Genomic DNA, 25,919 nt, shown 5'->3' on the forward strand with positions numbered 1-25,919 from the left:
GGTTTCCCTGTGCCCCCTCTAGGCCAGCGAGGCAGCTGTAAAGAGGTTGCAAGGCAGGCATAATTCCAGGGAACACCCCTGGCTTGGGAACGTCTGCCTGGCCATGGAGCCAGCTCTGCGTCACCTCCACAGCAGGTCTGAGAGCACTGGGTGTGTAGAGGTCAGGCGGGAGGTGGCAACTCCAAAACCCTGCAAAGCCCTATGAGGCCATTGAGGCAGGGGTGCTAGGCCCCCACGGTCCCTGAATAGGGGAGGTGCAAACTTCCCCCTCTCTGCCCCGGCACCACCAGGAAGTGGGTTCTGCTCCTCGGGGGCACTGAGTTGGGACCCAGAAGGCCTGCATTCAGCTCCCAGCTCTGCTGCTGACCTTGCTGGGCTCAGCTTCCCCTCTGTCAAAGGGAGGAGTGAGACTTACACCTTTGTACAGTGCTCTCCGATGGATGGTTGCAAAACTACAGAAGTGGTGATTGTTATTGTTTATTGATAGTTTTACGCCAAACATCCGTCTGCTTAGCAGCGTGCAGCGACACTGCGCTGAACGCTGTCCTGCTGGAACAGTCTGGTACCCAGTGCAGTCCTGTGCATGACACTGCACTGGGCAACCTCTGCAGAAGTCAGTCTGTGTTGTAAGCATAATGGCCTATGTGTAACACCACCCCTAGGCGTGTAAAGATCCATAGGGTCTGGAGACTGACAGGGCCCTCGCAGCCCCCACCTGCCATGTCTGTTGGGGCTGTTTGCTAATGCTCCTCCTTTCTGCTCTCTTTGCAGCTGTCTCATTCCCTGATGTCTGGCGCCTCACTCCCTTGCGAGTACAAACCCCAGGCCCCCTTTGCCAGCAGCGCCGATCGGGAGGACCTGTGTCCCCACGTGAACATTGCAGACTTGGCCAGTCACTACCAGCACCCGGAGGAGGAGCCTGGCGAGGCTGTACAGAAGAGGATGCCATCTCAGAATGGCATGCAGGACAGTGGGGGTGGGGGCACCGGGGTGAAGAAGAAACGGAAGAAAAAGGCCCCGGGGGAGTTGGAAGTGGGAGAGAAAGGAGCCTTGGAGAGAGAGATGAAACCAAAGAGGAAGAGAGAGCCCAAAGAGCCAAAGGAGCCCAAGAAACCCAGGGAGCCCAAGAAACCCAGGGAACCCAAGCAGAAGGAGGCAGCCAAGAAACCCAGGAAACCCCGGGAGGCCAAAGCTCCCAAGGAGCCTAAAGAAAAGAAGAGCAGCACTGAGCCGGCCCCCAAGGCAAAGCCTAGGAAGGCCAGGTGGGTCTTGTTGTGTGTTCAGTGCTGTGGGGTCCTGCCCCAACGACACTGCAACCAGGCCAGGGCAGGGTGGTAGCTTCTAGGAGCAGACCAGGGCCACCTTTCCCTTTAGCCCAGAAGGGCATTGTGTGGTGGGACTAGGGGGCTCCCTGTATTGGAGGCAGGATGGCCGCTGGCATACTGGAGTGAGCTGTGTGGGCAGCACCCTTTGGGCACTCCTGTCTGCAGGGCTCTCACTGAGATTGATGTACAAAGTGTGTGTACACCACTGCGATATCTAGTGGTTGGGCAACACTACACGCCAGCTCTGTTAGCACCAGGCTGTGCCAAATCCTGTGTCCTCCCCTCTCTGGCCCCTGCGCTGGGTGTATTGTCACCACATAGGGGCATCAGGTGGGAGTCGTTCCAGAATGGGGCAGATTTTTAATGAGGCACTTACTGAAATGGTAGTGACACAAGACGGGCCTTTCAGTCTGCTTGACAAGGCCCCTGCTGTTCCCATTCCAAGGCAGTTGTAGTAGTAGTCGGGGGTATAGGAGAGTAAATCTGTCCAGAGCAACAAATGGAGGAAGCAGGCCACATGCACTCCAGCCAGACTCTGGGGTTTGATAGTGCCTGGAACCCTTTGCATGAGTGTGGGGATAGCGAGGATGTTAATAACTCACACGAGTGAGCCTCTTCCTCTGGCAGGCCTGTCACACAAGGATCTCAAAGCTCTTTGTAAACCCTCCCAGCTCGATTGAGGAAGGTAAGTTTTAGCCCAGCTTTACAGACGAGAACACTGACTGAGAAAGGAGTGAGTGTTAGACGCAGAATCCACGAGTCCCGTCTGTGACTTCGCTGCTCTAACCACTAGATGCCACTATCTCCCTAGAACTGAATTTTAGGTTGCCCTAAGCTCCCAATGGAAAGCATGATACACTGCAACAGGGGGAGAGGGGAAGAGTCAGCTAAAGGCGGTGTAGCTCTAAGAGGGCCTGTGAGTTCTTTTGTGTTGCATAATGTAACACTGCTGCCTTTGCTTGTCTCTTCTCCCTTTAATTAACAAGGTGATGGGCCAGTAGAGGAGCTCCCATTCCTGGGGAAAGCCGGTTAATTGGTAATATGCACAGATAATGGATTGGGTCTCTGCAGCTCCAGCTGCATTTGATTTACTATCTGTCCGGCTGGCTAAAATAAATGTTTTTTGTGGGTTCTGTAACAACCACACTTATTGATTGGCATCTGGGTGCCATGGCATGCTATGCATAATCCATGCGCTGAGAGCATTTCCATGATGTAAGGTTCGTACCTGTGGGAGTGCAGTACTGGTAAGAGACAAACATCCCGGGCACTCCCAAACTTTGCCTATGCGAGGGCTGTGTTTGCAACTCAACAGTAACTGGAGCCACCAACTTTGCATGAAATGGGGCAGCCGGCAGCTGCCCCGGTCTGTGCAGTGGAGCCCCCTGCAGGCAAGGCTGCACCCTGCCCTCAGTGTGTGGTGTTCCTCAAGCTCAGTGCATCACAAGCACCTAGGAAAAGCTGCTCTGGCTGCATAGGTCTTCAAGCCAGGGCAGCTCTGGACAAATGAAGAGGCACAAGCAGTGCCTCTGAGCGCAGGGGCAGGGCCAAGCGAGGCTTGAGGAGGAGTTGAGTGGACAATGCGGAGAGCAGGAGGAGGGAGGGCCAGTGAAGGCGTGGGGAGGGCAGACAGAGATGGCATTGTGATGTAGGCAAGGGGGCTGGGCAGAGGCCAGTGCTGGCTAGAGAAGCGGGGAGTGGCTTAAAGGTGGGAAGTGACCTGGGCGGAACAGCCAGGAAGGCAGGGGAGTTTAGCACCAGTGTTTTGGCTGGGCCAGGGGCCACGGGTGAGGGGTGGGGGCTGCAGACAAGCGTAAGAGGAAGGGGTGGGGCAAAGAGGCAGCAGAGAGGTGGGCTGGACAGAGGTGAAGAGAGGAGTTTTTCCCTCCTGTGTCAGAGTGAACCAGCAGCCCTCTTCTCCCAGTGCTGGGCAGGGTGGGAAGCTAGCATGCCAGGCCCAGTCCAAGGGGAGGCAGGCCCCTGCCCTCAACACCTGCCTGGCCCTTCCCACTCTCAGTGTGCTGGTTCCCTCCCCTCATCTGCCCCCACCCTGCAGGCAGGCGAGAGCCTTGCTACACTGCCTGAGGCCCCAGGTGTAGCACCACGTGAGCTCCACTAGGCCGTGCTTCTTTTCGTGAACAGCTCCTGCATTCCATTTGCTGCTGGCGCTTGTCCTGGCCCCTTTCCCTGCAGGGTGAGCATCTGAGTTTGGGGCTCATGCTCTCCAGGCTGGCAGCACTGCAGAGGCAGCTTCTACCAGCCCTGCCGGGGAGGCTGAAGTGCAGGTTGTGGTCATTTCTGGTGGCCCCTCCATCATGCGCACAGCTCTGGCTAATGTGGGAATGATATGAATAATCTGCTTGGGGAAGGCAGGGTCAGCTTGGGCCTGGGATGGAATAGGTGGTTCCTTACTAGGAAAGGGAGGGTCTGGTCAGGCCAGGCAGCACTGGATGCAGATGGTAAGATTGTCACACTCTTTCTAAAGACCTGAGCATAGTGGCACAGTCTCCTGTAAACGATTTCTAACACCTGGGTTCATGAATGGAAGGTTGTTAATTGTGACACACCAGCCAATCTCTTGGGCGGAAGTTACACGGGCAGTGCATTTTCAGCCTTTAATTGTATTACGGGTGCGAGGCTAGGCCACTTTTGGCCTAAATGTCACGTTTATCTCAATCACTTTTTACAAACCCTGGCCGACCCATGAACCTGAGGGGCACAATCCAATGGATGCATCTTGTGTTCAACAACCCTTCCTCTGCAGCCTGGCACACATTGTGGCGTGAGCTAGTGCTTGAGAACCTGTGTGGAACTGACCATAGCCAAAGGGAAGCTGACTCATGTTTCATTGGCCCAGCTCAGAGCTACGCACAGCCACAGCCACAGCTGGCAGCGTGCACAGTGACACGTTCATTCACTTCCGAAAACCTTTTGACTTATCTGTGAGATTCTGTTACCTGTAAGGGGGAAGGATGCTGATGTGTGAGAAGTACATGGTCTTTGAACTGATGCTTTCCAGGTGCATGCCTGGAACCAGTGTGTGCTGTTGCCTGGTTCACTCCAGATGGGGGCGACTCACCTGTAAAGCATATGCAGCCAGTGTTTGTGCCCCATTGGTGCTGGGCAGAGGCTTGACAGGTTTGATCAAACACTGCTGCAGCCGTTGAGTATCTTTCTATTGAACTTGCTGGGGGTGGGCTGAGTCCTGCTGGACTTTGGGTTGGGGTGAAGCTCTCATAGAGCATAGGGCCGTCATCCTGTCGCACTCCTGTGTGTGAGCCTGCTGCCAGGGGAAAGCAAGGGACTGGAGAGCTGCCCAGCAGACAGGAGAGGAGCTTTGCAGACTGCCAGGAACTCCACCTCTCTTTTTGGGAGCCCAGTCCAGGAACCCTTGAAGTGTCTCCCATTCGGCACCCACAAGTAGCGGCCACTTTTCACATTGTTGCCCTGGGAGTTTGGGCTGTCTGTGTCTCTCACCCACTGTACAAAGTGTGTGTGTGTTGTAAGTTGAATTGGATCCATTCTTGGGTTGAACAAGCTGGTGCCTCCCTTCTCCGGGTCATTAACCTGTTTGTTACTCTTTGTTGTTTGTGTGCCAGTACTGCCGAGTGGCTTTAGCTGAGCTCAGGGCCCCTGTGGGCTGGGGAGAAAGAGTCTTTGCCCCAGAGAGTTTACAGTCTGAACAGCTGAGGTGGGGAGAGGCTGGCCCAGTGGTTAGGGTACTGCCCTGGGACTGTGAGCACTGGGTTCAAGTCCCTGCTCTGCCACAGACTGTCTGCAAAGCCTTGGGCCAGTCGCTGCGTGTCTCTGGGGCTCAGTTCCCTTCTGTTCAGTGGGGGAATATCTAGGAGCGGGCTAGGGGACAGAGGCCCAGAGAGAGTCAGTGACTTGCCCACGGTCACATGGAGCTTTGAGCCAGAAACTGCCCAGTCCCAGTGCAGAGCACTGAGCACAAGCCCAGAGTTGCTGTCCTGTGCCACTTTTGCCCCGCTAGCCACTGAAAAGATTGAAACAATTAGACATCAAAGTGAAATAAAATCTGACTGAGTCAGGTGTTGCCAGGACTTCTCCAAAGGCTGGTGTAGCTCAGTGAGCTCTTAGATGTGCTAGGACAGCTTACGCCTGCACCTTGGATCTGAGGACTCTTTAGCGTGGGGTGTCACCTGCGTGTGAGGCTGCTGGAGGCGCTAGTGAGACAGTTTGATGCAGGGCCATCAGTATGTAGGTGACATGCAGCCCTAGGCCTCTTCTTCATTGGACCAAGATGGGGCAGGGGTTCTGGGGCTTGAAGGAGAGGGAGCTGGCTAAAGCTCAGAGCAGATCAGCCAGGGGTGATGCAGGCGCATCGGGGGGGGGGGGGGGTCTGCTCTAGGTATGGAGGAGGGTGGCCTGTGGTTTTTCCAGCAGGTTTGCAGCTTGGTGCTCCTGGCCCCCTGTGACAGGATTCCTGAGTGGCTTCATTGACCTGAAGCCCTTTGATCCTCCAGGCCTTTCATCTCTGCTCCAGGCTTTGTAACTTGCTCTGACCTCTCCCTGTTGGGGCCACCTCTGTGCATGGCGTGGTGACAGCAGGAGAGTCCAGAACCTGCACTCCCCTCCCATTGCTTTCAGCTGCAGTTCAAGGTGTTGACGTTGGTCTGGAGAGCCCTATTGGAGTGTTGAACATGGCATTCCCAATGAGGAGTCTCTGTTGCTCACGGCTTGCCACCCTCAGACTTCGTGCTGGGGCCTTTATACATTTAAGAGAGAGAGAGATGAGACAGCCCCGGTCCCAAGGAGAAGGTGGCCAGGTCATCTCCCTACGACTGTGTGAATCCATCCAGCTCCCCTGCGTTCCCAAATCCCCCCATGTCCTGCTTACGTTGTGGCAGCACTGGAGCAGCTCAGAGCTCCCTGCTTCTGCGGTGGCAGCACTGCAGTGGCTCAGGGCTCCCTGCTCCCGTGTTGGCGGCACTGTGGTCGTGCAGGATTCCCTGCTCCCGTGTTGGTTGCGCTGTGGTGGCACAGGATTCCCCCCTGCTCCTGCATTGGTGGCACAGGGCTCCCTGCTCCCACGTTGGCAGTGCTGCAGTGGCACAGGGCTCCCTGCTCCCGCGGTGGTTGCGCTGTGGTGGTGCAGGACTCCCTGCTCCTGTGTTGGTGGCGCAGGGCTCCCTGCTCCTGCGTTGGCGGTGCTGTGGTGGTGCAGTACTCCCTGCTCTCGCGTTGCTGGCACAGGGCTTCCCACTCCTGTGGTGGTGGCGCTGTGGTGGCACAGGGCTACCAGCTCCCATGTTGGCAATGCTGCACCGGTTCCCAGCTTCTGTGTTGAGGGCGCTGCAGTGGCGCAGGACTCCCTGCTCCTGCTTGTTGCTCATGGCCTGGTTCACAATGAGGGGCAGCGCGTCTTCCCACTGCCTGTTTCAGATGCAGTATGTTCTGGCGCAGGGGTGCTGGGGAGGCTGTGCCAGCTGCATCCCTCTGTTGAAGAGAGAGCCCGACACTGACTTCCAGGGAGAGCTAGAGTTCTGGGGAGAACGCAGATGAACAGAGAGAATATCTTCTGCAGGCTTTAGGCTGTCATCCCTCACCCATTGTGTGCCCCCCGAGCCTGCCTCCCTCTCTGAAGTGGTGCCTTACTGATGGGGACCGTGGTAGCACTGCAGATAGGATTCTGCAGTTTGCCCCACAATAATGTGCTTGGAGCAATCGTTCCTGGCGAAGGATGATGTTTTGGGTAAAGCATGGGACAGGGAATCCAGAAATGTGGGTTCTACTGCTGACTCTGCCACTGATATGCTGTGCGAGACCTGGGCAGTCAGTTCAGCTCTCCTTCCCTCTGTAAGCTAGGGATACTAATGGGTGTTGTTAGGAAACGGGCAGGTCCCACACCTAGAATGGGAAGATGTGGCAAACACTGCACTGAGTGTTACCCTGCAGGCAGCGAGTGTCCCAGTGTAATGGTGTCCCTGGCATCAAGCAGGCATTTTATGAGGATCAGTTCATTAATGTGTGAAAGGAGCTTTGAGCTCTCCAGGTGGGAGGTGGGAGAGGAGGTCATGGTCCTCTCCCCTTAAACCTGGTGTCTCCTCTTGCCAGCTGACTGCAGGTCCTGGTTATATCATCATCTCTTTAGCAGGCACCAGGATAATAGACGTCTTTCCCCAATCTGTTTGCCAAGCACTTGGGTTTGATACCATTAGAAACGAGAGGGCTCTGTCTCAGACAGCCCAGTGCAAGCTAGCAGTTGTACTGGCTATGGGGAGACTCATAACTCCTTCCACTTTGCCCACACGGAGCTGACAGACTGAGGTATCAGAACCAAAGTGGAGCAAGACATGAGGTAACTGATCAGATTTCTCATGTTCATTTCCTTCTGCAGAGGACTGAACTGTTTCAAATAGAACTTCCAGGGGAGCAGTCCATAGGGCATGTGGGCCAGGAAGCCAGGGTTGCAATTTGCACTCTGAAGTCTGCAATAATAACTGTACTTCGTGGCATCTTCAGCCTGTGGATCTCAGAGGTGGGAAAGTGTCACCTCTACACTTATGGGGAAACAGGAGTGCAGAGGGTACAGCCAATGTATCATGGAGCAAGGTCTTCGTCTTCAAGTGATGCTCCCTCTTGCATTCAACTGAGGGTTCTGTGCATGTGCCTGTAGCTGGAGCTTTTAATAGTAGTGTCTGTTGGTCCATGCATGCCCCCTTGGTCCACCTCATGGTTATGACTGAGGCGATAAAGGGCAGGACAGACCGACTGCGCACTCACTTCCTTCTCACCGCTGCCTGGTCAGAATTGGAGCCTCTTTGTTTCTTGTGACGCATTTCTGCAACCTGAGAAAAAAGACTCTTATTCTTGTACATAGTTAATAGTTTTGTTATTTTTATAGTTGTTTCAGTGGTAGTTCTTAGGATTTTAAGGACTGGGGGACGCCATTTTCACCGGTCGTCCCGTACTCTCCCCTTTTCGCCCCCCCCCCCCATCTTCCCAGCACCCAGGCCTGGTACTGGATTATGCTGAAGACGCCTGGGTTCAAGATCTGCACTTCCTGCCATCGCTCATTCTCAGTCAGTGACAAGTACCAATGCTGCCCTTATTGCTTGGGGGAGGCACAAGTTGCATCCAGGTGTAGTATCTGTTTCTCCTTCCCTGCACGTACACGGAAAGACTGGGCTCTTCACTTCAAGAAGCACCTCATGGAGGTCACCTTGAGACTACAGTCGGATCCAGGCCAGGGAACCTCCCTGTACATTGGCCTGAGCAAACTAAGAACATGTCTCCTACCACAGACCTCCAGTCTAGTTCCGCCAGTACCAGTGCTGTGGACCCACATTGGGGCCTAGCCGTGAGGCAAGGAAGCCTGCACATAAGCATGGCAGTAAGTCTTACTCCACGTCCAAGAAGAACACTGCCCCATCCATGAGTTCCGGCCACAGAGAAGCATTGTGTTCCAAGGCGCACAAGCATGACAAGAAGCTACACAGACCATTGTGTCTTTTGGCCCCATCCATTGAAACTCATACTCCTTCCAGATCGGCACCGCCAAGGTCCAGGGAACCTTTGGATCCTTAGCAGTCCTCCTCTCCATTCCTGTTCCAGCTGAAGAGCGCATGCCACTGATGCTGGGGAGACTTGGGTCAACCTCCGGAGCCACACGAGCTGTTTGCTTTAACTGAGGAGAGGTCTTCTTGCCCTCTGGTGCTGTCGCCTCTTCAGAGAGTGCGCTTCCCAAGGTTGGATTTGCCTTCTTTGGGCCATGTTTCCGCCCACTCCCCAGAGCCTTCTACAGTTTCTTTAGTTCTGATGGCACCACCATTTGAACTGGCTTCTGATTTCTTGGATTTGGAAGGTTTGTTCAGGGACCGAGGCCTTCCCCTCCTGTACCGCTGGTGTGAGCACTCCAAGGCCCCATCAGGTTCATGGTAGTAGCCGCCATTTACCCAGCATTGGTGTCTTTGGTACCTTGCTCTATGGGGCCCTCCTCAACATCTGCAGTCTGCTCTGCCCGTGAGGAATGCCCTCTCCCTTCTCCGACCATCGTCCAGCAGGCATTCAGACTCGCTGTTAGGTAATGCTGAGTCCAACTCTGATGGTACTACTAGATTCGGAGCAGTTCTCCTCTACATCCCCGGATGCTGCAGTGTCTTTTACTCCTCCCTCATCCCCGGATGACTTGCACCAATTTCAGGAGCTGCTTCGTAGGGTGGCTGGTGCCCTCAGCATCCCACTGTAGGAAGTGCAAGAGAAGCAGCACAAACTGCTCAACATCTTACATCCTCAGTACCAGCAAAGGTGGCCTACCAGTCAATGAGGCCATCTGAGTTTCTCTTCTCCCATCCTCCACCCAATTCTCTTGGGATTCAGACAGCTACCAAACAGACCCACCAACAGCACCCGCGATCCATCCTGGCAGATAAGGAGGGCAAGCACCTGGACCTTTTGGGCCACAGGGTCTTTTCCTCTATCAACCTACAATTTTGCATTTTGAACTACTTGACTCTGTTTGTGAAATACAACTTCCTTACCTATGGCAAACCTATGGATTTCACTGATAAACTGCCCCTGCAGGATCAGGCCCAATTCCAAGCTATCCTAGAGAAAGGGAAACTGGTGGTGAGGACGACGCTGCCAGCCGCAGTTGATGCAGCAGACACTTCTCACATACGATGGCTATGGGGATTGTCATGCACAGAGAGTCCTGGTTACATTCTTCCGACTTCCCGAAGGAGATCCAGACCACCATAGAAGATCTTCCGTTGACAAGTCTCACCTCTTCCATCAGAAGACTGATGACTCTCTTCACTCCCTCAAGGACTCTAGAGCCACCCTCTGGTCTCTGGGCATCTACACACCAGCGCCCAAGCTCAAATTCTACTGTCCACCTCCAACCCAGCGGTTCAAAGCTCCACAACTTTTCCAACAGTCCTATGAGCCTTCTCGCAATCGGCAGAGGAACCAGCAATCCTATCCTTCCAGTTAATCATCATCACAACCTCCTGTCCTCAAACATCTCAGAAGTGCTATTTCTGAGAACACTCAGAGAGCCTCCAACCACTGTGCCTCATGGCATGCTCCCAGTCCACCCCCTTCGGCGGGTGCCTAGCTCTCTTCTTGCCAGTTTGAAGTGCAATAACAGTGGACACCTGAATCCTGGATGTCATTCGACATGGCTATAAAATTAAGTTTCAAACACTACCTCGTCCACATCCCCGACGCCTGCTTCAGGAATTGTTCTCACAACAGTATCCTCACCCTAGAAGTGGACTTCCTTCTTCAGATGGGCGCGATAGAACCTGTTCCCACAGCCCATCAGGGGGCAGGGTTCTATTCCACTTATTTCCTAGTCCCCAAGAAGACAGGCGGGTGGCGACCGATCCTAGACCTATGTCATCTCAACCATTTAGTATGAAAGCCAAAGTTTTGTATGGTCGCTCTGGCAGCCATCATTCCTTCCCTAGAAAGAAATATGTGGTTTACGGCTCTTACTTTTATGTGGCCATCCATCCTGCCCACAGACGATTCCTGAGATTCATGGCAGATCATCATCAATTTCAGTACAGGGTTCTCCTGTTCAGACTCTCCACTGCTCCTCATGTATTCAGCAAAGTTTTCTCAGTTGTGGTGGCCCACCTCTGCTGTTGAAGGATCCTTCTATTCCCTTATCTAGATGATAGGCTACTGGCAACATGATCAAGAAGGGAAGCTTGAGCTTCGATTTCCATGCTGCTCACACTCCTCTCCTCCCTGGGGGTGAGCATAAACATTGAAAAATCAACTTTGGATCTCAGGTAATTGCTAGAGTTCATTGGGGCACGCATTGACATGGTTTTGGCTTGTGCAGAACTGCTGGAGGACAGGTTCCACACCCTTCAGGACCTAATTTTCAGGGTGTTGTCCAATCCTTTTTTCCCAGCCAGAACCTGCCTTTCTCTTCTTTGCAACTTGCACTTGTGTGACTGCATTCGCTCATCTGCGGTTTCGCTGCCTACACCTATGGCTCCAGAGGGTCTATTCCCCTACGCACCTGTCATGGACTCACAGGACTCGTGCTCTCTCTTGGCTCTGTACGGTCCCTGGGAGGAACCCCCTTCAGTGTGACAGCCCTTCTTGGCGGTCCACTCTCTCTCAGCGGTTAAGCCGTAGGCCCCTCTGGCTCCTGGAACTCCACATCTCTGAGCCCTCAGCATGCCTGTCTCTCGCTGCAGGCCCACTCAGGGAATCCACTTGCTCTGGACCCCTGAGACCTCCACTCCCAGGGGAAATAATGCAACCCTGATCTCTAGACTGGAGTGACTCTCAGCCAGCATAAAACAGAAAGGTTTACTGAGCATCTGAACCTAGCACAGGAAACTCTCCAGGCCCTCAGGCCTAGCATCTCTCAGCACCATACATCTAGGTCTCTCCTGCATCCAGGTAGGCTCTGGCTGCTCCCTCTCTCCAGTCCAGCAGCCCCATCCTTCCAGCCGATTATCCGATATCATCTCCCCCAACAGCTCCTCCCTTGTCCTTTGTTTTCCATTCTAGGTAAACAAGTCACTGGGGTCCTCCCACTGGCCAGAACCGGCTGACTGCTAAGTTGGGGTGGACCTCTGTCACCAGGTCACCAGTTGTTAGGGTACCCCATCTCCAGGCCGCTGTCCAGGGGTCCCCGCTGCTAGGCGAGGTCACACCTAGTCCTCTGCACCAACAAACCCTCTCTCACCACCTTGTTAAACATGCAGCACACAGGGAAACTGAGGCGTGCACACACTGGTCATGTAAAACACTACAAAAATCCCCAACTTCATCACAGCACCTTTCTATGGACCATGTCCCCATGGGGTCCTCTTCCTTCTCCAGTGGTGACGGATCTGGCTCGTATGTGCACTGGATACTGTTCCTCCCATCCTCCCCTTCCATAACAGTTATCATGGGTGCATTGCTCGTTAGATGGGGGGCCCACATGAGCAAGTGCATGACTCAAGGCACTTGGACTGCTCGGGAGTCCTGGATGCACATCAACATCCTGGAACTTAGAGCAGTGAGGAGAGCATGTTGGGCGTTTCTCCCATCCATCCATTCCTGTCATGTCCTCCTCATGTCAGAAAATACCACTGTCTACTACATCAACAAGCAAGGGGCCACGAGCTCTCCCATACTCTGGGCGGAAGCCTTTGGGATTGGTGCATCATCCGCAAGATCCTGTTCTCGGTGGCGTACCTTCCCAGAATTCAAAACATAATCATGGATTCTCTCAGCAGAAGGTTCATGAATGGGAGCTTCACAACACTGTAGTCACCAGCATTTTCAGCTGCTGAGGAACTCCAATCAGGGACCTCTTTGCCTCCCAGGCCAACAGCAAGTTCGCCTAATACTGCTCCAGAGGCCGTCTTGGTGTCCTGTCCCGGGGCGATGCTCTAGTTTCTTTGCTGGTCTGATCAGTTCAATTACGCCTTTCCTTCCCTACTGCTCCTACCGTGAGTCCTGCACAAGGTCAGGTGGGAGAGAGTGACAGTCATTCTGATTGTCCTCTTCTGGCCTCGACAGTTCTGGTTTCTCCTGCTTCTCTGCATGTCAGTGCGCTCCCCACTACAACCTCTCCCGGAATTAGTCATGCAACAGGGCAGATGGATCCAGCACCCCAATCTCTAGACTCTTCACCTCAGAACTTTTGGATGGGCATCTTTATTAAAGTGGGAATGCTTATTGGCAGTGCAGGGCATTCTCTTGAGCAGCTGGAAGGAGTCCATGAGATGCTCCTGTGGGGCCAAGTGGAAGCATTTCACTTCTTGGTCCCAAAGCAGGAGCCTTGTCCCTGAAAATGTCTACATCTCTCTTATTCTGGACTATTTCCTCTCTCTGAAGGCATCCAGCCTCGCTCTCAGCTCCATCAAGAGCTGCTATCAATGCCTTCCACCCTCCATTTGAGGGTCTACTCATCCATTGACTTCCAGGTTTTGGAAAGGTCTCCTGTGAACCTATCCTCCTGTTCAGTCCATCGCTCCCCAGTGAGACCTCATCCTTGTCCTAATGACATTGACAAAGTCACCCTTTGAACCTATGGCCTCATGCTCTCTCTCTTCACTCCTTGAAGGTTGCCTTCCTGGTGGCTATCACTTCTGCAAGATGGGTGGGCAAACTGGGGGTCATGATGGCTGATCGCCCCTTTACCACTTTTCACAAAGACAAGGTTTCCCTACACTTGCACCCCAAGTTCCTGCCTAAGGTTGTCCCTTGTTTCCATATCAGCCAACCTATACACTTACCCACCTTCTTTCCAAAGCCTTACGCTTCAGTGGAGGAACAACACCTTCACTCCCTCGACATCCCCAGGGTCCTGGCCTTCTACCTGCAGAGGACAAAACCCTTCAGGAAGTCCCCTAGGCTGTTTATTACTGTAACTGAAGGCATTAAGGGACAAATGATTTCTGCTAAGAGGATCTCTAAGTGGGTTTTGCAGTGCATTATGCTCTGCCACCAGTTATCAGGCCTGTCTCCATTGCATGGGATACGGGCCCATTCCACGTGAGCTCAAGCATCAACTGCAGCTGTGCTTCACGATGTGCTCCTTATGGACATCTGTAGGGCAGCCACGTGGAGTTCAGTACATACCTTCTCTTCCCATTACACCTTGGTGCGGGACTCTTCTATGGATGCCTCCTTTGGTGCAGCCGTCCTCCTCTCCCTGGTTCCATCGTTGTCATCCTCACACCCTCCTCCTGCCTAAGGTACTGCTTGTTAATCACCCTCAGTGGAATACCATAGGGACTGTCACGCAAAGAAGAAGAGGAGGTGACTTACCTGTAAGTGGTGATTCTTTGAGATGTGTGGCCCCTATCAGTATTACAGTCCTGCCCTCCTTCCCTTCTGCTGCGGATTTGATTGATTTGTGGTGGAGAAGGAGCTATGGGCACGGTCAGTCTGCCCCACTCTTTATCACCTCGGAGGAAACCAAGGGCACATATGTGGAAATGGACACTCCTACTTTTAAAAGCTCCAGCTCCGGGCACATGCGCAGAACCCTCAGTGGAAAGCAGGTAGGGTATTCCATGCATCTCAAAGAGCCTTCAGTTACAAGTAGGCAACCTCCTCTTATCACTCCCAGATTCCTGCTCTGTGCAGTGGACCACACTCCCTGACAGGGCTAACCACGAGGCCAGGCACCCTGACCATGTCCGTGCAGCGCTCTGACCACGGGGCCAGGCGCCCTGACCATGTCCGTGCAGCACTCTGACCACGGGGCCAGGCGTCCTGGCCATGTCCGTGTGGCGCTTTGACCACGGGGCCAGTCCCATGGTCAGAATGCTGTGACTGTGGGGCCAGGTGCCTTGCGCACAGTCTAGAGTCACTCCCAAGGGGAGCTTTCCCCACTGGCCTCTGCATCCTGGTGACCTGATGCAGAAGCTCCCCAAAGTGGGATTAAAGAACTGAAGGCAAATGGTTTTGCTGGCCTCTCCCTGGATGCTGAGCTCTGACATCTCTGGAGAAGGGATTAACTGTCAGTCTCTCCTGGCAGCAAGGAGCAAGGACCAACCCCCGTGGAGAAGAAGAAGAAAGGGAAAAGGAAAAACGAGATCCCAGTGGAGAGTTTGGAATTGGATCAAGGCCTCCTGAGCCCATCTCTGCAGAGCCCTGAGGAGTCTGCTGAGTCAGCCGACAGCCAGGTATGTGCAGGGCCCTGGCCTCAGTGGGTTCAGCTGGCTATAGTCTGTTGTGTGTCCTGGGGTTCTAACACAGCTCTGACTTCCTACAGCTGATTTCTTACATCTGGGTGCCTGTGCGTTGAGCTCGGAGCTCAGTGCATCCAGGTAGCAGTTGGTCAGTGGATAGCCGCCTCGGCCAGGTTTGCGGCTGGTAATGTAAGGGTTAATGCCAGCACGCAGCCCTTGCACATCACTTGGCCGTGTTCCCCTCTGACCCCTTGCTCCCCAGCTCAGTGGGACTGGGAGAGCCTTGCCCCTCAGACCAGCAGGAGGGTGTGCTGAGCACAGCATGGGCAGCACCCCCCACGCTGTGGAGCCCTGCTGGTCTCTGGCGGCAGTGCTAGAGGCAGCCTCCTACATTCATGGCGGTGGGAGTGTCATATTGAGAACCTCCCTCCACAGTCCAGCAGTGGCACAGCTCTCCATTGGGGTCCCCTACGAGATGGCCCATGTGATTTGGACAGGGGATTCCCCATCCCCCAGCATCCTTTAGCCCTGGCCTGCGTTCGGTGCTCCCCCCATCCTGAGCCCTGGCCTGCGTTTGGTGCTCCCCCCATCCTGAGCCCTGGCCTGCGTTTGGTGCTCCCCCCATCCTGAGCCCTAGCCTGCGTTTGGTGCTCCCCCCAGCCTGAGCCCTGGCCTGCGTTCGGTGCTCCCCCCATCCTGAGCCCTGGCCTGTGTTCGGTGCTCCCCCCATCCTGAGCCCTGGCCTGCGTTCGGTGCTCCCCCCAGCCTGAGCCCTGGCCTGTGTTCGGTGCTCCCCCACCACCTCTGAGCCTGGCTAGAAAAGCATGTGGCATAAACCAATCCTGAGAGGTGCCAGGCTCCCTCAGTGCCCCTGGGCTTCCGAGGATTGAGGTCCCTGGGCACCTACCAGGATGGTCCCAAAATGGATGCACCTGACCCCCAGGGCTGGAATGCTGGGTGCAAACACCATGCTCCATGTTGGGGGTTCACAGGGAGTGTGTGAGCAGCTGTATGTTTTGGCCTGGGGAGGAGGGATCTGATATCTGGTAGTTCCCTGTGTGAGAGCCAAGAGACATGGAGACGGAAATCCCTGTGAGAATAGCTGTGCACCCTGGCAGTGTCTGCTGCATAAGGCACCGTTGTCCCACAGGCCTGGGTGGGGATGGGATTCTCCCAGGTGCGGCTGGGCTGTCTCCCCTCCTGCACCTTCCGCTCCCCTGTGAGTCCCCGTGGCCATGGGGAGGGAGAGGTGGTGTTGTCCACCAGCCCTCTGACTGTCTGTGTTGTCTACCGCACAGAAGCGCCGCTCAGGCCGCCAGGTGAAGCGGAGGAAGTACAACGAGGACCTGGATTTCAAAGTGGTGGATGACGATGGCGAGACGATAGCAGTGCTGGGAGCTGGGCGAGCCTCCGCGCTCTCTGCGTCCACGCTGGCATGGCAGGCAGAGGTACGGGAGGGCCCGCTAGCCTGTCTTGCACCAGCCCTCCCTGTAGAGAGGGGGTGGGGCTCTGCTGGATTGGGGGAGTGGCATGCATGAGATGCTGGCTGTGTACTGAAAGCAAGCCAGGAGCATGTGGGTCCGAGGGGGAGCCGGCTGCGTGGGGCAGTGCATGTGCCTAGGAGGGATGGGTGAGAGCTTCCCAGGGCATCGTCCAGCTGCGCTCAGCATGGCTCCTTGCAGAGCGTGCGTGGGGCTCTCAGGAAGTGAAGCGTTCAACCCCAGCACCAACTAGCGCAGAGAAATGGGAAGGACCATCCAGAGCCCCAGCATGTCGGCCTGCTAGGTCAGCGAGGGCCTGTTCTCAGCCCATGGTCTGGGGCCTGAGCTCCTCTTGTTTCTGCAGGCCCTGCCCTTCCCCTTCTCTGGGAGACTGTTCCCAGGGGAAGCTGTCTTCCTGACCCTCCCAGCTCTGCCCCTGGCACCACACTCAGTGATTCCCTCCCTCCTTGGCATTAATGCCCTTGGGGTGTCTGTGGGCTGCTGCCATGTCCCTCCTTCCGCATCCCCAGCCACACTAAGCTGTCAGGACTGAGGGCTCGGAGATTAGTGTCTCCAGCCTGCTGGTATCTTTGACCCCTCTCCAGTTTCTTGGCATCTCTGGCAATGAAGTGCCTTGCGTGGGGGATGTGATCACAGCCCTTTCATGCGGCACGGGGCAGCTGCTACCCTGCTCCAGGGTATGGGGTCTGTCTGCGGCCCAGCGCTGTGCTCACCATCTTTGTAGCCTCATCACCTTGTGTCTGGCACGCTGCCCACTCACTGTGAGTCCTGAGGCATTTCGGATGTGCCTGTCTCCACGCTGTCTCGGTGCCCATGTCTCTGCTCTCACCAGGCCCCTCTGTGTCAATGTTCTGTCCTGGCTGACGCTGACAGCTTCTCCTGGCCGGGTCTCTGCTGTGAGTGTCAAGCGCTGGCTGCTCGTTCCCTGCTCCAGCCCTTACCGAAGCTGTTCAATATTGATTACAGCCTCTCTTTGTGTACCGTTGTCAGGTGCCCCTTAGTCAGCTCTCAACCAAGCTTCCATGTGAATATTAGTCATCTCCTTTACTGAGCTATTCAAGGCGACCCTGCTCCTCTTCCCAGGGGAGATATGCGGCCCTTTCTCTCTGTTGCTGATTCGCCTTTGGCCACTGTCACAGGTCTGTGATCCTAGCCTGGCCCATGGAAATGATCTTGCAAGTGAGATTTCCTGAGAGACCCTGGCAAATCCAAATGGGAAAGGGAAGTGGCTTTGGCAGGCCCGAGCTCCCGCTGCCCATTGGTCCCACCTGGCATCTGCTTCCCTCTGAGCAGGGTAAATGTGGCCTGACCCCAGCACACCCCGGAGAAAACCCCACTCCGGGTGGGTTGCTGTGTGCAAAGGCTCAAAGCCTCCAGCTCCCCTGCGGCATTATGCCAGCAGGTCCAGCGAGCTGCGGCCACTGGGGCTGGCTGCATTCGTTGCCTCCATCTGACATCCAGCATTTTAGAGGTGACCATGGCAACTGTGGCTAGGGAAACCCACTGGCACCTTGGCCCTTCCCAGGCTAGGAACAAAACCCACGCACAAGGTTCTTATAACACCCGTGTGCAGGCAATGGGCATGGCTGCACCCTATGGTGCCCCCAGGAATGGAGATGGGGAGTTTGTGAGTGGCACAGATAGTGATGAAGCCAGCCCTGAGGTGTGGGGCTCTCCCTGGTGTGGGGCTCACCCCCATGTAGCTGGGCACGCCTGTGTGGGGCTCACCCCGGTGTAGCTGGGCATCGCTGTGTGGGGCTCACCCCGGTGTAGTTGGGTGCCCCACCTGCCCTGCTCTCAGGAGCCTGTGGCCTGTATTTCCACACCCTCCCTCAAGCCCCTCCCTTGGCTGTCTGCTTCTGTACTTGCTCCAGCCTTGCCACAGAGCACAAGCCCCTTCCCGTGGAGAGGGGGAGTCATGCCCTGCCCTTGGACACTCTGCCCCAGTGATACTGCAGGGTGGGAGAGGACACATCATGCCTGTGCAGCCTTGGTGTCCCCTGGGTGCCTCCCATTGTGCGTGTGCTGTGCGCTGCTGGCTCCCTCGTGTCCCCGGGAGAGGCTGGAGCTGGTGCACCAACAGGCAGACGATGGCCCTGAGGCTCTGTCCAGCCCTCAGTGCAGAGCACCTTCCCGTCCCCTGGCCTGCTGGCGCCATTGCCTGCGTGTGTGTGGCCGGGAGTGGATAGCGCCTTGGCGCTGGGCATTGCTGGGGCTCAGGCAGGGCCTGGGCAGCCTCAGCTGAGTGCCACCAGGAGGAGCCAGGGTGCCAGGATGATGCATCCCCTCTCCTGGTCCCAAACGCAGCCCTGGAAATAGCAGCCCCATCCAGGGGCCCCTGAAGCTGCTCCTGGCCTGGCTGAAGAGCAGTTGGTGGTACTGCTCTCGTCCCCCCTGACCTGCGACCGTGAAGAACATTTCGGGGGGTGCCCCTCCCCATTGTTTGCCAGCTCCTGGCTCCCACACTGCTGTGAGCCCAGAGAGAGGAAGGGGAGGGGGGCGGCCAGTGAGCTCTGTGTGATAGGGATGCGGGTGCTACCAGGCCAGGGTATTGACTCTGCTTTCCCTTCGGTGCCCTCAGGAGCCCCCTGAGGATGATGCCAACATCATTGAGAAGATCCTCTCCTCCAGACTGGTGCAGAAGGAGGTGAGTGTCCCTCCCGTCCTGTGTCTAGACAGGGGAGGCACCTGGGCACAGCTTTGGCATACTGACATGGCCCTATGGCTGCCTATGGCCACCTCGCCGGGGGCTGAAGCAGTGTGATGTCACACTTTTTGGGGTTGGATATCCCCAAGGAAGAGGCATAGCCCATTGACCAGGAGTCCCCCTTCCCCAGGAGTCAGCCCCTGCTGCCTCCCATGAGCATTTGCTCTGGGCTCTCTCAGGATACAGTGGGCATGATGAGAGGAGGGCTCTGACTGGCTGACTATGGCCATTGCTGGGCCTGGGTGAGGCCAGCAGAGGAGCCTCACAACAGAGCATGTCCATGAAGGACAGAGATGGGAACACTGCCCTTTCTGGAGAAGGGGGTTGGACTGTGGGGGTGGGACACGGTGCATGCAGAGGGGTCTAGCAGAGCATGCACGTCCCAAAGGGTCCCCAGTGCCAGCTGTGTGCAACTTCTACTGGATCCCACACTTCTGAGGGACGTGTGGGTGGGGCTAACGTGCCCACCCGGCCTCGGGCAGGGGAGGGCCATCATCCATCAGTCAGGCAGTGAGCCAAGCCGGGTGGGAGCCTGGGTCCGGTGAGCTATTCGCACGTGGCTGCCCTTTGCAGAAGCATATTCTGGGGCAGCGCATGGAGGAAGTTCTGTCCCTGTGTTACCTTCCTGGCCCTCTAGGGCCACTGAAACCTCGAGTTAGAGCTGGGGCAGCGCTCGTCACCTTCCTGAGCCTCATGCTGCTCAGCTCCCCTCTTTGCTGTCTCCTGTGCTCCAGTTCTGCCTACAGCTAACACACAGGCCAGAGGAGCGAAGTCGGAGCCCTGACCAGGGGAGAGGTCCCTGGCCCTGCACCCCTTCCCTGCGCTGGCTGGTGCTAACCCGCTCACTCTTGGTTTCAGGTTCACCCAGGCGGCCTGGCCTATGAGATGGAGGAATTCTACGTCAAGTACAGGAACTTGTACGTGCCACGTTTATGTTCTGTATTGGCACATGTGCTGTGTGCAGAGGTGTGTGCGTGCTTGTGTGTATGCAAGTGCTGTGTGGAGCAGTGTATGCGTGTGCATGCACATGGTGTGCACAGAGATGTGTGTGTGCACACGCTGTGTGCAGATGTGCACATGCTCTTGGTGTGTGGAGAGAGATGTGCGCATGCGCTGTGTGCAGAGGTGTGTGGACACATGTTTAGAGAGGTGAGTGTGGGTGTACCCTGGGTGCAGACTGTGTATGAGCACGTGCTGTGTGCAGAGGTGTGCACGCCCAGGCACTGTGTGTAGAGGTGTGTGTGCATGTGCGTGCCCCATGCTGCTCCCCTCGCACTAGCATCCACCTTGCTGGGATGGCTGCCAGCTTGCTGCAAACCCAGCCTGTGCTAGCTCTGGCTAGGTGCTTGGAACCTCTCCCCCTGGGCTTCCCTCTGAGCCCATGCCCCTGGCAGGGTGTTAGGAACAGGCAATCACTGCCACTGCAGCCCTGATCCTTGGCTATGGAGCTCAGTCTCAGCTGTACCAGAACTGTTTGTTTCCCCAGCCTCTGGCCTTGTGTTACAAACCAGGGGTCAGTGCAGTGGGGGGGGGTCACTGAGGGCTCCTTCCACGCTGGGAGCGGGGGCGGGATCGTGACCCACCAGGCTTTCATGTTTGGCTACCTGTTGTTCCGCAGCTCCTACCTGCACTGCAAGTGGGCTACGCTGGAAGAGCTGGAGAAGGACCCCAGGATCTCTCAGAAGATAAAGCGCTTTCGGAACAAGCAGGCCCAGATGAAGCACATCTTCACGGAGGTGAGGCCATGGCCGGGTGGCTGGCACTTCTATCTCCTCCCTGGACAGCTGGGCCAGTTGAACTGGCTGGGTGCTGCCCGTGAGCCCCGACTGGATGCTGCCGCCTGCCGTGCTCTTTGCCTAGCTGTCCCCAATTACAGTGCAGGAGCTGCAGCTTGACGGCTGGCTCAGCCCAACCTGCCCCAGCTCTGTTCTGAGTGATGCATCACCTGGAGCAGGCACAGTGGCCAGGCAGAGGCGGCCAGGCAGCATTTAGCCTAGTCCTGGGACTGGCTGCCGGCTCCAGCCCAGTGCCAGCGGGGTGAAGGGGAGACTGGATGGGCTCTGCTCCTCAGCTCAGCCTCAAAGCAGCCCAGGCACACGGGGAGCAGGCCTGGGAGAGAGGTATTCAGCAGTGCCTGTGGGGCCAGTGACAGACATGACGCAAGCTGTCAGCCCTGCTGTCCGCAACCCACCATGGCTCTGGGGGATCACACTGACAGTCCACGTTTGTCTAAGGAAAGATGTAGGGCTCAGGCCAGGGTTCGTCCACATTTGAGCTAACCCAACCCGCTGTGGCTTCTCCTTGGCATGGGCACCTCGTGCCTCAATTAGCAGGTCATGGTCACTTTGATCGGGGGTGTATGGCGCCATCTTGACAGGGCAGTGTGCAGTGGGGCAGTGTGAGCAGGGGTGTGTGGCATCATTGTGCCGGGGCAGTGTGTAGAGGGGCAGTGTGAGCAGGGGCATGCGGCACGTGCCAGGGCAGTGGTGCAGTATGAGCAGGGGTGTGTGGCACCATCGTGCCAGGGCAGTGTGCAGTGGGGCAGTGTGAGCAGGGGTGTGTAGCATCATTGTGCCAGGGCAGTGTGTAGAGGGGCAGTGTGAGCAGGGGCATACGGCACGTGCCAGGGCAGTGGGGCAGTATGAGCAGGGGTGTGTGGCACCATCGTGCCAGGGCAGTGTGCAGTGGGGCAGTACGAGCAGGGGTGTGTGGCACCATCGTGCCAGGGCAGTGTGCAGTGGGGCAGTACGAGCAGGGGTGTGTGGCACCATCGTGCCAGGGCAGTGTGCAGTGGGGCAGTATGAGCAGGGGTGTGTGGCACCATCGTGCCAGGGCAGTGTGCAGTGGGGCAGTACGAGCAGGGGTGTGTGGCACCATCGTGCCAGGGCAGTGTGCAGTGGGGCAGCATGAGCAGGGGTGTGTGGTACCATCGTGCCAGGGCAGTGTGCAGTGGGGCAGTATGAGCAGGGGTGTGTGGCACCATCGTGCCAGGGCAGTGTGCAGTGAGGCAGTATGAGCAGGGGTGTGTGGCACCATCGTGACAGGACAGTGTGTAGTGGGGCAGTGTGAGCAGGGCGTATGGCATCGTTGTGCCAGGGCAGTATGTAGTGGGGCAGGGGATGTATAACATGGGGCGGCATCTGCATCTGGACTCCTCTTGCAGCCCGTGATGTATCTCTGCTGCAGGAGTGGGGACAGTGTGGCTCCGTTGAGAGCCCTCTGGCATTACGCACTCATCTGTGCAATGTGCCTGTTCATGGCGCGGGTGAGCGAGATCTCCTGGGGCAGGGATGTTGCAGGGAGAGAGGAGCCATAAACACCCAGGCCCTGCTGGGCTGCTCCCTCCCCGTCCACGTTGTGAGCAGATTGGAAGCCGTTTTCTAGCATTCACCATTCACTCCAGAGATATTTGCCTGGCAAGTGTAAATCAGCCTCGAGGAAATGGCCATGTCTTTGTAAGCGTGGCTGTAAACCCTCAGGGGCTCCGACTCCCAGACCTTGCCCAGTGTGCAGACGCAGCACCCCTACTGGAGAGCATCGGGTACCTAACCCCAGACAGGGTGCAAGCCATGTTCTGCCTCGGCCTCTCAGCTGCGCAGCAAGGAAACTGATCTCCTTCCCCTCCCTCCCCCCAGCCTGCCAGAGTGGCGGTGACACCTCTGCAGCTTGCTCCTGCCAGGAAGGGTGGAGGGACCCAGGGGAGGTGAGGGCCCCTACAACCTGGTGTCAGGCCCAGGGCTGTTGGCTGTGTTGAGCTGGCAGAGGAGAGTCAGGAGGGGCTGTGTCTGGCAGGTGACCCAGGTTGCTGAGGTTTGCCAGGACAGGTTGGGGTGTGAAGGCCTGCTTGGGGCTGTGCCAGGCTGCTCGTCGGCGGGAGCCCTTGGATGCACTAGCACAAAGGGCCAGGCCCTGAGCTAGCTTGTGCCCTGGGTGTGAGCTCCTCACTAGCTGAGCTCAGGCAGACATTCCTTCCCATCAGCGCAGCACAGACCCAGCATCCTCATGCGTTCTAGGGCAGCAAGGGGCCTGCCCTCCCGACACCTCCCTGGGCTCCCTGGAGGCAGATGCTAGGGCCAGCTCCAATATGTGCTCCCTGCACTGCGGAGCCCTGGGACCATGTCCCTGGCACCCTCGCCTGCTCAGCCCAGGAGGCAAACTGAATGTGTCGCTCTCTCTCCTCCTGCTGCACCAGCCTGATGAGGATTTGTTCAACCCAGACTACGTGGAGGTGGATCGGATCCTGGAGGTGGCTCACACGAAGGACTCTGACACCGGGGAGGTGAGTGCCACCCCTAGCATGCAGCTGCTCCTCATCTGGATGCGGGGGGAGCAAGGCGCAGTGAGGAGGGCAGAGGCTGTGCCCAGGGGGAGCTCAATGGAAGTGCCTTGGGGAGGCAAGTTTATTTGCCTGTTTATGGGACCTGCCGGGAGCTCTGGGTTATGGGAGCTCTGGGTTACAGGAGCGCTGGTTCCAGTGTATTTATCCCCAAGTACTACTCAGCACGCCAGGCTGACTCAGCAAACCCAGAGGGGAGAAGTGTTGGGAGCAGGGGGCTAGAAATGCAGAGACTCCCTGAGGCTGGCGCTGAGTCCCTGCCTGATCCTTCAGCAACCTAGCCTGCAGAGAATGGTGTGTTGTGTTCCTTTTGGCTGGCATCTGGGGCCTGGGGAGACCTTGAACCCTGAGGGCCCCGCCCATGCAGAGGGATATTTGGGCCGGGTTTTGATTGAGCAGAGGTCTGGATCTGCACATCCCTGCATGGCCTGCGTGTGCATGTCTTCACATGTGTGTGCGCAAGCAGGCAAGCACATATGCGTGTGCATGTCTTCGTTTCTGTGCATGAATGTCTTTGTGTGTGTGCATGCAGGCAGGTGCATGTGCGTGTGTGTGCATGCATGTCTTTGTGTGTGCAGTATGTGCAGGCAGATGGGCTGGCGCGCATGCAGGTGCATGCTAATGGAATATGTGTGCTGGGGGCTTACACCCCATGGGGCAAGAGAGTGTGTGGCCCCTGGGCCTCACCTTCGAGAACCAGTCCCCCTCCCTGATCCCGAAGCACCTCTCCTTGCGCTGCAGGAGGTGACCCACTACCTGGTCAAGTGGTGCTCGCTGCCGTACGAGGAGAGCACCTGGGAGCTGGAGGAAGACGTTGACCCTGGAAAAATCAAAGAGTTCGAGTCCTTGCAGATTCCATCAGAGATCAAACATGTGGTAAAGCACCCCTCGGCTTCTCTGTGATGCAGGGAGAGGGTGGCCTGTTAGCACCAGTGCTGGTTCAGTGCTTCTGATGCCCCTTGATCCTGGCCTGCCACCCCTGCTGTTCTGATCCTGAGCCCCCTCCACAGTGCTACCGATGCCCCTCAGTCCTGACCTGCAGCCCCCTGCAATTCTGATCCTGAGCCCCCTCCACAGTGCTACCGATGCCCCTCAGTCCTGACCTGCAGCTCCCTGCAGTTCCGATCCTGAGATCCCTCCACAGTGCTACCGATGCCCCTCAGTCCTGACCTGCAGCTCCCTGCAGTTCCGATCCTGAGATCCCTCCACAGTGCTACCGATGCCCCTCAGTCCTGACCTGCAGCCCCCTGCAGTTCTGATCCTAAGACCCAGATCCCCCGCATCCCCCACATTAGGGGTGGGGAAAATCAGTTGCTGGGATCTAGGGGCTGAGGCCTTGCTGCTGATCAGCCAATAATTTTGAAACCTCTTTCCCAAGTTTTCCCTTTTCAGCCTGAGCCCAGCATTGTCCCTTGTCCCAAGTTTGTGGCTACACCTCGCTGAGCACTAGCCTGTTCCTCTCCGTGGGTCATGCTCTCTGCTCTCCCTCCTAGGAGCGCCCCGCTTCCGAGTTCTGGCAGAAACTGGAGAAGTCACGGGACTATAAGAATAGCAACCAGCTGCGGGAGTACCAGCTGGAGGGGATGAACTGGCTGCTCTTTAACTGGTACAACAGGTGAGCAGGGGCTGGAGCAGACCCCACCACATGGAGGACTGCTAGCGTTTCACACGTCCAGTGGCCGTGGGGAGTGTTGTGCCGTTGGAGGGGAAGGGTGCTTCCTGAAGCAGATGCATGAGCTATGCTTGGGGAATTCTGCGCAAAAACATTAGCAATTCTGTGCACAATATTCTAAAATTCTGCATATTTTATTTGTCAAAATAATACTATATAAGCATGCCAGTTTCAATTATTTTGATAATTTATTTTAGAATACCTGTCAGCAAGTATGTCTGTAACCATATGGACAACAAAAAAATATTCAGGAAAAGTGTTTTGATAAATAAATTCCTTACTAGGCATATTAATACAGAACTCTGAGTAATAATTCCTTTACACTACAATACAGAAACATATTTCCCGCACCCTTCAGAAACAGTGCAAAGGTTTGGGGGAGCTGGGGTAACAGAGGAGCTGAGGGAGAGGGAAGTAATTGCTGGGCAGGCACCTGGGAGTGAGCCTGGAGGATTGTTGGGTGTGGGTGGTAGGGTATGGGGACAGGAGGAGGGATTGTTAGGGAGCCTCCCCCATGCAGACCCTGGCTGACTCTTAGCCTTTCTCATTCAGTCAGGGACATCTGTCCCTCCTCCCATCCACCCCTGCACCCCCACTCAGCTACCCCTTCCCCTATCCCTGCATCTCCCTCTCCATGTGTTCTTGTACCCCCATCCAGCCACCCCACTCAGCCACCCTTCTCCTCCTGTTCCCAAGTGCCCCTGCACCCTCACTCAGCCACGCCTCCTCCGTCCCCATGTGTCTCTATA

At 56.3% G+C, this 25,919-nt stretch overlaps 1 protein-coding gene across 21 annotated transcripts in view; it reads left to right on the forward strand.

The window, feature by feature from the left end:
- The window catches only part of CHD6 (chromodomain helicase DNA binding protein 6), a 213,146-nt gene that overhangs the window by 109,130 nt on the left and 78,097 nt on the right, over positions 1 to 25,919 (forward strand). For all 21 annotated transcript variants that reach the window (XM_039499177.1, XM_039499181.1, XM_039499184.1 and 18 more), the window contains 9 exons: positions 772 to 1,262; positions 14,800 to 14,947; positions 16,252 to 16,401; positions 19,037 to 19,102; positions 20,021 to 20,079; positions 20,781 to 20,898; positions 23,355 to 23,441; positions 24,240 to 24,374; positions 24,992 to 25,113. In XM_039499177.1, coding sequence (XP_039355111.1) covers positions 772 to 1,262; positions 14,800 to 14,947; positions 16,252 to 16,401; positions 19,037 to 19,102; positions 20,021 to 20,079; positions 20,781 to 20,898; positions 23,355 to 23,441; positions 24,240 to 24,374; positions 24,992 to 25,113 — 1,376 coding nt within the window. The remainder of the gene's footprint in view (positions 1 to 771; positions 1,263 to 14,799; positions 14,948 to 16,251; positions 16,402 to 19,036; positions 19,103 to 20,020; positions 20,080 to 20,780; positions 20,899 to 23,354; positions 23,442 to 24,239; positions 24,375 to 24,991; positions 25,114 to 25,919) is intronic.

The sequence above is a fragment of the Mauremys reevesii genome, linkage group 13 (genome assembly GCF_016161935.1).
Source record: "Mauremys reevesii isolate NIE-2019 linkage group 13, ASM1616193v1, whole genome shotgun sequence".
In the NCBI taxonomy this organism is placed as follows: domain Eukaryota; kingdom Metazoa; phylum Chordata; order Testudines; family Geoemydidae; genus Mauremys; species Mauremys reevesii.